The 13,663-nt window shown below is 38.2% G+C and overlaps 1 protein-coding gene across 1 annotated transcript; it reads right to left on the bottom strand.

The window, feature by feature from the left end:
- Positions 1–4,118: 4,118 nt before the first annotated feature.
- LOC128380411 (uncharacterized) lies at positions 4,119–12,284 on the bottom strand. The gene is made up of 10 exons (XM_053340221.1): positions 12,228–12,284; positions 11,042–11,108; positions 10,656–10,921; positions 10,098–10,194; positions 9,496–9,762; positions 8,471–8,578; positions 6,610–6,678; positions 5,866–5,895; positions 5,438–5,543; positions 4,119–4,614 (listed from the first exon to the last, which is right to left on the bottom strand). The coding sequence occupies exons 2-10, from the start codon at positions 11,100–11,102 to the stop codon at positions 4,128–4,130; spliced, it is 1,491 nt and encodes a 496-aa protein (XP_053196196.1). The 5' UTR covers positions 11,103–11,108; positions 12,228–12,284; the 3' UTR covers positions 4,119–4,127.
- Positions 12,285–13,663: the final 1,379 nt, after the last annotated feature.

Raw genomic sequence — 13,663 nt, 5'->3', positions numbered from 1 at the left:
GCGGCTTTGGGCCTTTCAGGCGGACTTTCCACCGTTCAAAAACAGCTGCTTACTTTGAAATCAGCGGTACAGCAATTATTTATTTCAGGCTCAAGTAGCTCAATATAACTAGCTCAAACTAGTACAATCAACAACTAGCTCTTCAGCTTTCACACGTCTTCAGCAGGACGTACACTGAGTGATTTAAACACTTCACTGCTCTCAGGTCTATTATCTTGGTTATAGACCGACACGAATAATTATTTTATTTCCGTCTTCAAAGGGCTTAACACAACTAGCGCAGCAGCCAGTAACAATAATCAGCTTTATAGCTTAGACACACGTCCGGGTGGGACGTAAATAAAAGTGATTTAATACCCTATAGCTCTCGTAATCTAACACGGGTCTGTTATCCCGTTTTGAAAGAGACAAGGAGGATTATTTTATTTCAGTATTCAAACGGACTCCACACCACTAGCGCAGCAGCCCGTGACAATAATCAGCTTTATAGCTTAGACACACGTCCGCAGCGGGACGTAACAATAGTGATTAACACTTTACTTCTCTCGCAATCAAACACAGAGAATTATTTATTTCAGTCTCAGGGGACTTAACATGGCTAGCACACCGGCTAGTATCAATACTCAGCTTTATAGCATGAACACGCGTCCGCGGCGGGACGTAAACAAATAGTGGTTTACACTTTACTTCTCTCGCACTCACGGAACTTCCTTTTGGGAACCGGCAGAGAGGAACAGAGGGGGATCTCCTAGCCTGTGGTTTGGCCGTTAGCGGTTTAGGTAGCTAGTCTAAGCGGCTAACACGGAGATTTTTGAGGTGGACTCAAGATCTGCTGGGTAAACGCAGCCAGACTTTCCACACTCAAGGCAGGGGGACAATGACCGGAATCCGCAGTGACTGTCTTCTGCCTAAGGCCTTTAATCAATAAGCGTATGTTTAACGCTGTAAGCATGCACTTCATAAACACAACAACACTCCTCTATTTCTATGGGAAGTTAGCGTGTAGTCTCTAGCGCTCTATCGCCCCTTGCGGGCGGAGGATTTACTTGCAGCAAAATTATGTAGATATTTAACTGGAAGCACAATCAGTCATACTCAGTACACAATTAAACGTTGCAGTCAGACGCTTGAATTTCAGGTGGATATGCTCAAACACAGTCAGTACATAGCATAGTCAAACCAACACTGCGAGGAATTTGTTTAATTTCTGAGTTAAATACACTTCAGTTATGATGCCTCACACGGGGCACCAGAAATGTAGCGGATTTGTATAGTTATTATTATTATAATTAATCACTCGTTAAAAGGGGCACCACCGGACGTAAGATCCGGAAGTTATGATTATTCAATTCGGATTAATTAAATAACCATAACTCAATTAAATAGATTTGATTAAGGCAAATTTGATGAATCAGTCAAATATCTTTAGGCTCGTGAATTCTAGGCGTCAGGGAACTTTTTGTGTATTTAACCAGAAATAATTTGCACACGCACACAGTTTGTCTATGATACTAACAGGCTATTTATTTAAACACATGAATTAAGCAACAATAGATATAGCGTCATGAAACATATGCACGCATATAACGTCAAAGAGGTAGGTTAATTATGCTCAGCGAAGGTTAATAGCGACTCAAACTCATGATGCAGCAGTGATGACTGAACAGTCTAAAATCTTAAACGCTATTTAAAGCTACTCTGTCGATATTAAAATTATGAGGCAGTTGAGTTGGAGGGGTCAGCTACCACTTATCACCAGCCTGTTATGAGGTGTAAAAGAGTACCCTACTTTTGCAGCAGATTTGCGGTTCACCAACCACGATGGAGTCGCGTTCACGAAGCCCAGCGGGAGATCAATCTCGATGGCCTTAGTCAGCGGGGATCCTTCTGGGTCGGTGTCCGGTTCTCAGTGAGGCTGGCTCTTGGGCGTGCCGGTTCTGAGGCTGCTTCTTCTGGAGCGGGTCTTCAGGCGGTGGAGACACGATGTTCTGTGGCTGACTCAGTTATTTTCTTAACACCTCAGTTATGGCTGGGTCTGGTCTCTTGACCTCAGCGTGAATTACTGAGAGAAAAAGTCTGTTAGGCTTGTGATGAGCCTTGGAGTAACTGAGTTAAATGAGGTTTGCTGTCTGAGTCCGAAACGGACAAAGGTTGAAGCACGTGGGCTTTTAGGAAAAGATCAAAAAGGTAAATAAACTACGCTGGGATAATCAAAAAGGCAGCGACGTTAACTGGAGTACGACTGATTGACTTATAATAAAAATCAAGGATAAAGGCACAAAAGAAAAATGCTCTAAACTGCAAGATTACAAAAGAAAGATTAACTAATAGAAAAGTACTAAGAGATTATAAGCGAGCAGCAAGGAGCTAAAACAAGAAAACTAGAGTAAAGAAAAAGAAACAAGAGAAGACAAAAAAACAAGAGAGAGAAATTTTCAAAAACAGGCGCTTTTGTCCTCTGGGGGAGGACGGTTACGCCCACTCTTGGGGTGTGTGAGCAGATCCCACCTCCTTGAGGGACAGTCAGAGGATTGTCTTCGATCCTAATTGAGATGCTAAGATCTAATTTTTAATTTCTCATCACTGCTGTCTCATCAGTACGAGGGAAATAAAAATAATCCTTCACCCTAATACAGGCATGACAGATATGAATTGGGATAACATTTATATATATTCTTAGATTCCAATCCCACAATAAAATTGAAACATGCATGTTATTTAAGAAATGATTACGATGGCTTTCTGATCTTACCAAATACAATTATGCTGATCTTATGTTAGCAGAGGTAACAAATTTTACTCAAATCATAACTTCTAGATTCCTGTTGGATTCTAACACTGTTTGTAGTTGCCAAAATGATATGAAATTTGTCGGGATAACATAGACATCAAATAAATGTAAAACAGAAATATCATGTTACAGGGATCACATTGTTCATTAATAAATGGGTAATATGTCATTTTAAAGTCATTAGGTTGCATTGAGGGAAGAATTAAGGGTTCATTTGGAGGTTGGAAGAACAAAAGGTTGTTTCTCTTTTAAGTAACACATGTTATCTGTGACTTCACATGTGAGTGATAAGTTTAGATTTAGTATATAAGCAAAGGAACCAGACCCCTGGGTAAAAGTTCGTTGGGGTCGTAAAAGGGTTCTTCTTCAGCTTTTTCCCCCAAAGATTATACCTCATGACAGGAAAAATGGCTGAAAGAAAACAAACCAGCTCCTTCATGTAGAGTGAATTGTCAATTTTACGACCCTCATAAAAAGGGATCGATGCATTCCTTTTGAGCCTGGCCCTTCTCTCTCTCTTCGGATCAGCCTCATGTTACATTATTTAAGTCTCATACAGGGAGATTTTGAAGTAAGAGAGAAAGGAAATAATAACAGGCAGTCACTGTCATGCGTCTAGTTTAAGTTTCTCTCTGAAGGTTGATGTGGTAGTTGTTGAATTTGACCGAGATGGTGACTCAATGAAAAGATGAAACAATTCCTGGAGGGGGCTAAACATACACAGACTTTTTTTTTTCATCTGTTGGATTTCAAGTGTTACTGGAATCTACAAGGCCTCTTGCCAGAAACACTAAGTTACTTCCTCTTTTGCCACATAAGCTGCTGGTACTTTGCTCGCAGTCCAGCAATTGACCCTGATAATAACCTTTTTTCTTGAGCGCATCGAGAAACACAACGCAGAACAGAAACCGAAACAACTCCAATCATTTATAAACCGTTAGAACTATCAGACCTATTTGACACAGAGTTTCAGAGCTGAAATCAGCCTCCATTGTTTCATGAGTACAGTATCATGAGCAAAGTTAAGGACAATTCCACTGTTGCCTTTCTCCATCCTTACTGTAGTTGTTATAAATAACGTATATTCTTTAAAAAACAAAATCCTCAATCAAAATTAGAATCAGGGTTTTCAAGGATGAATTATTTATTGTATTAACAATAAATACACTAAGTACAAATACTTTTTTGAATTTTTCACTTTCAACATATTATGCAGCATATTTGGGCTTATACAAAATACAAAATCTACAGTACTTAAAGTTTCAATATAACAAATTGCAAAAGAATATACAAATGTAAAAACTATACTGAACATGTGATGAAAACTTTTGTGACCTCAGTACTTCACAGTTTGTGTTTGGAGCTTCAACAGCTCTCGTGTCCCAACAGTTTCCCTGAGTGTGGGGCAGTGTCCAGGGCAGGCCATGATCAACACCCTGCATCCTTTTCTTTCACTTATAAACGTCTTCAGGGAATCATCAAATAATTGGTCCCCTTCTCTGTATCCATCCAACAACAGCAGAACGTTGGACCTGGTTAACACAGTCCTCAGCTCATCCTCCGTTGATACCTTTTCCCCGAGAGACAGTTGAGATATTATTTCTTGAAACAAGTCACCCTTCGCAGTGCTACAGTCCACATATAGAAGAAGATGAACCATGCTGAGATCAAGGAGGTTAGTGAGGGCATCTGTGGGGCCCTTAACCCAAGAGGAGATCAGGATGTGGGCTAAGGTCGTCTTCCCACTTCCTGGGGGTCCCTCAATAAAAAGCATCTCTTCAGCTTCTGGGATTAAGGATTGAAGAGTCACTGGCTGGCCCTCACTGCGAAAAAAACAAACAAGAAAACAAGCAGGTTTGTGATTGTAAATTACACAGGCCAGCACAAATAGAAATATATAGACTTATATCAACTAGATACGTCCACACACAAAGTTTCAATTCAGAGGCAAAACAGTAAATACAGCAACATTTCATAAAAACGAGTTGCTGTAGGGGTGAAGTACATTCACCCAAATTTTTTCACATCGAGTTGAATTTTGGCCAAGTTTGACATACCACTGACGCATATAACCTAATAATAACCCATCACATCGAGAAACTAATAGGACATAAGCAGCCCAGAATGAGGTCAACTTTGCTGGATTCAGGTTTAGGTTTTGTACATCTGGTTATCATCTGGGTAGCAATGGGATCTCATATTTATTTGTCCTTAAGGGACCCTACAGATTTAAAATGGTATTGGGCCTAGTACTGACCCCTGAGGGGCACCTCCAAGTTCTCAAAGATATTGTGCTCAACAAAATTAGCTGAGAACAAACACATTTCCTTTCTTGATAGAACTTATTTTTAACCGCAGGCTCTGAATAGAAAGACCTGGGTAAATTGTTCTCAGTGAAGAACCGAAAGAGCCTGCTGTTGAAAGCCTTACTCGGAACACAATAAGTGATTATACAGAGGAGGTGTGATACTGTACGCTTTTTCCGAAATAAGTGTTATTTCTTTCAGGCAAGGTATGAAAGAGACTGTGGGAGGCTAAAAATGTTTCCAATGGTTTGAAATGTAAGAAATTGAACTGTTACTTCTACCGAAAATGAGATCATAGCAGATTCTCACATTATGATGAACTCCTGCATAATTGACTCACTTGTTTTGTAGTCTGTGAGGGTCATCCCAGTGGTATCCCATCTCCGTACTGAATGAGTTGTCAGCATAATGGGCTTTCAGAGACGCCCTCAGATTTTCCCTTAAATCTGTTTACAACAAAAGAAACTTTATTGTAATCATTTCTATATGATTTGATGAACAGAATCAAATACTGTTTTCTTTTGTCTTTCTCTATCTTGTATGGAAAATTATCTGCAAAGTAGAGTGTGCAGAGTGATCTTTCTGAAGTGCATGTAGTTATGAATTTAGTTCAGTAGCCTCATTCATTTACAGGAAGACATCTTACTGAATTTGTGGTGTCTTAAGGTTGGTGTTGGACAATAAGAGTGGTTTTGCACTAGCCTGAGTTTGAATATAAAAACAGGCAAAATGTTAAGAGTCCATCTTTGGCACATGTAAGTAACTTACCTTCATCATTTTCTTTCCCTATTTGTAGGCCTGGTGGAGAAGAAGAATATTGTTAGAAAACCAACACACAGGAGACACAGAGACATACTGAATCAATCAATTTTAGAATAAGTAAATGATTCTGCAGGATTGTCGCAAGTCCAGATAGATTCATTGAATGTAATATTTAACATACTTTGTAATATAGAACTCTGTACAACATAGGTCTTGTGCTTAATTGATTTGGAACTTGCAAGAGGTTACTGTATGCTGTGATTAGAGTTTTAGCCTTGCTAGTGAAACAGTACATGCTTGAAAGTGATTAATCAGTCAAATAAGTAAATAGCTTCACATTACATAGTTGATGTTGTGAAAATGTACATGCAAACGAATATGATATTCACAGCAAAAATCAACTAGTTGAGAAAGAGCCTGGGAATTGATTGTAGGCGTCATCATCATCATAGTGGGAGAAAAACCTTGTCATCAGACTTTTGGGATATCCCTAAATGTATTATAATTTATCTCACCCTTTTTTGTGGCAAAGTGTGGCCACAAAAATGACATTGTGGGTGTCTTACCTAACAGAAATGCATCAGCAATAATCTGACTAAACTCAAAATGGCAAAATGATTTCTTGCTGAAATTTTGTTTAGGCGTTTAGTTTATGAGGCTCCATTTTTAAAATAATGTTGCCAAGTGCTTAACCATCAAAGTAGAATCAAGGAGAAAATATAAAACAGCACAAGTTCTGTTTAGACTCACAGACAGGAGCAGGAAAAAACCCGCCACGACCATTGACCAGAAGGTTCCTGGTGTTGTGGGTGCCGGCTCCTATTGAAGAAACATTGCTATCAATTAAATGTGTTGGTACAGTATGTTTGTATTAATTTCAACATGGATAGAAGGATGGAAGTCATTATATGTGGTTTGATTGGCACTGTATATAAATAGTGTCTAATTGAAATATATAATATAATAATAAAATGGGACAGAATAGTGTTTGATTTTAAATCATGTATTGGGAAATGTTTTATATTAACTAAACTTTACACACATTTGACAGAGAGAGTAATACAGTTAATACTGTTTTGGGTCACAAATTAGTTTAGTTTAATTAGTTTATTATTTTTCTTCATTATTATATTCAATATCATAATTATATTATCTTGTAAATCTTTATCATGTGTTTTATGTGCCCTTGTAAGTACATCCATTGTTTTTATATAGGGTTAGGGTTTTTTAATCATTATTTTACAGATGAACTTGCCTCTATGAAGGTTCACTCTTTCTTGATACCAATATATAAATCTAAAGGTTTCCTAACCCATAACTGAAGTAAGAATTCATAGGATTTTCACAGATAGGCAGAAACGTGTAATAATCCTACTATTGATATGATGATATGCTTGTTTGGGGGATTATACAAACAAGAAGCATGTGCCACACTGAAAAACCACCCATGCATTTACAAAAACCCTCAAATTCCCCCGTCACACAAACCAAGCTGGGTGTTTCCAAACATGGATGTTTTAACATATGTCATTTTCAAAGTGCTAAGTCATGCTCACATGCAAACATGCGCTCTCAGTCACATGATGCTAAAACTCCCTCAGCTACAATGTATGCTATGTGTAACACACAACTTCCTCTTTTCAGAACCATACTGACTTGACTCAACATTCATTAAACTGTGTAGCAGCACGTATTGTGTTGAGTTGGCATATTGCTGTTTACTTACAGTCTTCTCCCTACGTGTCAGAAACACAAAGTAAGCATTGCTGGCTCTGGTCATGCATTATGGATAAATTTGGAATGCTGACTAATGCATTCAGTGGTATGATTAATTGTTCAAGGTGAAACTGAAGACACATTTTCAGTTTTGGTTGGTCAATCAAAAAGTACTATTCTATCATACTCTATCCAAAGTCACTGCAGTATTTATCCCCACTTTCTCAAACAGTTTATATGTTAAAAATAAACCAATGTGAATACTTACAATGGGGAAATGCGGAAGGACTAAATAACAAAAGGCTGAATTTGGCCTCTCTCCAAACAACTGGATTATCACCTCTATTTCAGGCAAATATTATTTCAGTGCACACCCTAAAGTGAAATCCAGCCATGCAGTGACTTTACCCATTCTGCACAGCACAGCCAACTTGTCAGGTGCTTGTCTGCAGGGCCAAAATCTATTGTTGTGTATTATGGCTTCATATGCAAGTGCAAGTACAGTCTGTTGTATTGTTGTTGTATTGCTGTCACTTGTATTGTCACCATTTGTCACTTTAATGTTTCACCATAGCTCTATGTGCACTATTATGTGTTGCGTCAGGTGCGCATTGTCACATTTGTCGTTACCAAAGACCAATTTCTATTTGATGTTGATTTATTGGACTAAAGGCATTATGACTTTGACATCATGTTTTCAGATTGGCATGTTAGCAGCAACTAATCCCGCTCTGCAACCTCCTAACCCTAACCCCAACCCCAACCCCAACCCTAACCCTAACCCTAACCCTTGGACTAATGGCATTGTGACTTTGACATCATGTTTTCAGTCTACACCTGCATTCTATTTGTTGCAAGCAACATGTCCTGAATCAAGAATTGAAGGATTAATTACCTTTCCGTCGATGGTAAGTGAGCACGACAACAATAATGAGCAGAATCAAGCCTATGATCAATGCAACGATGAGAGCATCATTTTTTACAGGATGGTTTGGTATGTCATCTGTAAAAAGAGGGGAAACATAGAAGGATTAATGTTCAAATATGCCCCAAAATCAACAGTATCACACGTGTAATTCAGCACTGATATAACCATGTTTTAAGTATGTTTGGCTACTTTGGAAATAACCAAACATCCCAATAAGACTAAGTGGTGCAAACTTCCCCTTCTGGTCAAGAACAAAAAAAAAAAAAGAAGTGCAGCTATTGAAATGATGCTTGTGTAATCAGTTTTTGATTAGCTGGCTAATCTTCTTTTACTTTTCTTCTTTCTGTTGTTGTATGTACCATGCATTTTCCTTTCATTTTTAATAAAAATCATCAGATTCTGTCTGGTTTCAGGTGTACAACTGTAACTTCCTATAAGCAAGATCAAATTAGAAAATATTTTTTAGGAAAGTCCTTTACACATATATAAACTGCCTACATGCCTACACTTTGCAACAACAGGCAACACTTTTCCACACATGAAGATACCTCTCGTGGCTGCACTCCTACGCACTGCAAAGCTCAAAACACATCCTACACACACATCCTCACTGAATGGAGAATTTAGACTTCTAAATGGAAAACAACTGTCATATTTTCCTTTGTACTGCATATCCTCTTTCTTAATAATTACATTTCATGTGGGTTGGCAATAAACTGCAGAATGTGACAGTAAGCGAGGAATTCTTGCTTTTAGATAACAAACACTCGTGGCTTCCTCTAACCTTTAAGCTGCAGCTGCAAACTCAAACCTGTTTACTTTCATTTAGATGTGGGTAGCAGAAAGGAAAATGCAATGAAATATGCAACACAATGCATGCAATGTTGCTGCTACAAATTAAATAAACCCTAACCCTAATCCATATCTGCTTGTCTCGCCTATTAAATATTCTGCATCCTGAAGAGAACCCTTAAGAAAAATATAGTGTTTACCTGGAATATGAAATGTTGCAGAGTGGCCATCATTTGTGAAGCGACAGGTGTAGTTGTTTTTCTCCAATGACCTGATGCGTATCTGACTGGTGACTTTAATAAGCTGGTCTGGTGTTGACACAAAAGTGGTGTTGGGAATGATATTTTGCCCTTGTCCATCCTGCCACACAACAGTGGACTCAGGATATCCTTCAGATTGGCATGTCAGCAGCAACTCATCCTGCTCTGCAACCTCCTGAATGTGTTTAGTCACGGCTTTATATGGTGCTAGAAGAGAATCAGATTTAGAGTCAGAATAGACAATACTGTACATACTTTGTGTTTAGAGTAGCTACTACTTTGACATGGAGATGATTAGGATCGAGAGATCTTTCATATTATGAATAAGGGGATGATCTTGAGGAAGGTTCCGATAAGCTAAGAGTATTTTTACCAAATTGAGTAATACCAGTCTTAGTTTCATTTTCAGGCTGAGTAATGGTCTGCCCAGCAATGACCAATCGTGCAGCCATTTAGCAAGACTATTCCAGGAAGTAAGCCTCTGAAATGTTCAGCTAAAAACCTAAAAAGTAACACTTTTATATTGTGGACGAGATGCTTACCTGTAACAGACAAAGTCATCTTTTTATAATCAGTCCCTAGTGCTGTGTCGATCAGACACTGGTAGGTTCCTGAATCATTGATCTTGAGCCTGGACAACTGTAACATGACAAAATAACAAAGTAAAGTCACTTGAGGCATAATCCCTCTCTTTTTCCCCCTTGTCCTGCACTGTACAGACTAAATTAGAATAAGAATGATCAGCAGAAACTTTTTTTTTCTCTCTCTTAACTTCACACTTAGATTAAAATCTCAGTACTTTCTTGGTCCACATATTGTTCTATTTTAAGCAAACACTTTTCTTTTCTGTTGCTTCTCAGCAGTGGAATCTTTGTATCTCATACTGTCAAAACAGATAATAACCAAGGCTTAAATATGACATTTTAAAGAAGGGAGTACAGTTTCTAGGTCATCTTACCCCCTAATTGCTGTACATAGTTATAACATGTTACAGCAAGTTATAACAACATAACAAGTTCATTACATCTCTTACAGGTAATTTCACAGGAACTAACACATCATCTGCCCTGACAATTGTGTGTGTCACTGCCAGTACTGACCTGTAACACAGCCCAGCCATTCTGCAGCTCCTCAGTAGAAAACTTCACTCTGCCCTGGAAGTCCACATCCGGGAGTGACAAATCCTTCTCCCCATTATCCATCACATACACTTTCCGATCCGGAAAGTTGTCCATGGTCCAGTACCAGTAAACCTTCAGGCCAGTAAGAGGATCTGAGGGTACAGGGTCAAACCTGCACTTCATCACAACTTCTCCTCCAAGCTCTGATGTGTACTTGTTTGGCTTAGCCTCAACTTTGAACAAACCTGCAGGAAAATAATACAAAACAATGTCAAGATAAAATGTTAAAATGCAGTTTTTTTGTCCTGTTTGTGCTCCAATTTGTTCATAGATATCTCCACTGCTGCACACATTAAACTGCATACCGTGAGATGTGATAAATGGGAGAAACGTGACTTGCAAAACAAAGACAAGGGCCCAGTCCATTGACACCTAAGGGAGAAACAAAAGGGATTTTTACAGATGAAATCGTTTAGCCATACAATTGGGAATATGAATCATCATTGTGAAACACCACTGCCTTCAAACAACCTTAAGACCTAAAACACACAACATCACATGTTAGTGGATCATACTTCATGATATTCCTAATCTAAGCATGACTCGGCTCTCCTTAATAAAAGCAGCATTTTCACTTCCCTATTTGTGAAGAAACTTAAACTAGAAGAAAAGACTAGAAGCAGGATGCCATGCAAACTCTGATGCCATGCAAACACAAACATATTTGAAAAACCTACTTTTAACTGGTTATGTAAACACATCACACTTCTTTGGAAACAATTCAGTAGGACAAAAGTAAGCATTTTTTAAAAGTCTTAAAGCTTAAATATACACAACATTCTTAAGAGTCCTGTTAAGGACTATGCTTTATCCACAAGTCAAATTATATTTACACATCAGCGTATCAGGCACATCTCAAAGGGCTAAGCTGAGCCAACTACTATGTGGTTAGTACATGATTAGACATTTTCTCTGTTGTTTTCCTGAGAAATAAAGAGGAAATTGGCAGGAGTCATAAATGGAGGAGACAAATTGGCTTTTGAATATGGGTGAGCTGTCTTCATGATTAAGCTCAGTTGTGCTGTTCTCACTAAACACTTGATAAGAGTAAACTAAAAGCAGTCTATCACTGAGTGAAATCTTTTACTGGAAGCCTGCAATGAACATTAAACAATATATATTGGAAGCCTGTAATGAACACTAAACAATACTATATATTGGAAGCCTGTAATGAACACTAAACAATACTATATATTGGAAGCCTGCACTGAACATTAAACAGTATAACTATATATAGTCTTCAGTCTAGGTTCAACACTTATGAACTCAAATAAATAATACTCAATACTCAATTAAAATTCAACCATTTAAATTAATTAAAAATATATAGTGATATAATAAAAATAAATATACAGTACCAGTCAAGTGTATGATCACGTTCCCATTTATAATATAGAAATCAGATTAATACAAATGAACAAACAAACGTTTCAAGAAAAAAAAAGTTTAAGAGCTGTTTGTCAGTTAATGAATAATAGTGTGTTTCCTTACCTTCAGGTCATGAAGCAACTAGGTAAGATTTGTTTTCATCTGGTATTTCCTTCTTCCTCTAACTGTTGAATGAGCTCCCAGTCTGCATGCACCGCAGTTTTATTCCTCGACAACAAACACACACCCACCGACCTAAACAGACAGGCACATACACACCCGCCCACACGTACACACACTGCACAATGCAATTTAGGGGACCAGTAGGCTACTATTGAACGTATTCAGTGTGAGCGTCATTACATCCCACAGTTCTCCCACGAACCCCGATGGGGGAACAAATACAGTAAAGTAGATCGTCACATCTCGCTATTCGCCTGTAAATCAGCCAGCGAGTAATTAGTCATCTTGTCGGCTCACTGTTGACGATCGGAAGTTAACTACACAGCCGTTTACTGTAAGGAAGGAAATCTCTTATCTAAATCGGTTGGCCTACTTGTGGTCATAAAGTTACACTTTCAACCAAGGCTTAATAAAGCTGTGTGCCGCCCTCGATAATTAGACGTTTGTTTGTCTGTGAGCCATTTGCAATAACCATAAAGCAAACCCACAAAATATTGTTAGAAATATACAATAAATGACTAATCTGCTAATTTTTTTTGTCCCATTTCTCTTTCTCGTGGAATAATGATGTCATGTGTAAAGTACAGTATCATTACAACACACAACTTCTCCCTCTGCTGTTTCACGCAGCAGTGAGATTCATTACAGTCAGCATTTACAGTAACTGTCAAAAAACCAAAAAACCAACAACCTTATAATCAATTGTATAACAACAGCATCATCAGCAACAACAGCAGCCTAACAGAAGTCATCATCATCATCCTCCTCCTCCTCCTCCTAATCAATAGTGGTAGAACAAATGATCAGATCGTTAAAGTATACATATAACATAGACATAAAACTTTCTGCATTTAAAATATTTAATACATATACATAAAAATAAAACTGTAAAAGTAATATCAGCAAGTAGTTAAAGTATCAAAAGTGCATAGCTAAGCAGAATGGCCCCTATATGAGAGTTCTTTGAAGTCTTGACTTTTGTTACTCTCTTTTCACCTGCCTCAGCGAAACATCCCTGGATCATCTAAAGGTGGTCTAAAAGTCGTATGCTAAACTCTTGACCAGGTCCTCCAAAAGGTCTTATATGACACAGATACTGATTCCCCATTAAATTCAGAATCCAAGTCAAAGTTCATGTGATCACCTTTAAAGATCTGCATGGTCAGGTTTCTGCCTACATTAGAGATTAACTGCAGCCCTTCTACATGTCACCAGCAGGTCTTTAAAGTCTTCTGGATTAGGGTTTGCTGGTTGTCCCTCGATCTAGGTTTGAAACTAAGGAAACTGTGCTTTTGACGTTGCGTCTCCTAAACTTTGGAACTGTCTCCTATTGGACTTAGGATCCCTGAACACTTTTAAAAAGCAGCTCATGACCC

Source organism: Scomber japonicus, chromosome 19 (assembly GCF_027409825.1).
Source record: "Scomber japonicus isolate fScoJap1 chromosome 19, fScoJap1.pri, whole genome shotgun sequence".
Lineage (NCBI taxonomy): Eukaryota > Metazoa > Chordata > Actinopteri > Scombriformes > Scombridae > Scomber > Scomber japonicus.
The sequence above is the reverse complement of the archived record's forward strand: the minus strand, read 5'-3'. Positions and strand labels throughout refer to the sequence as shown.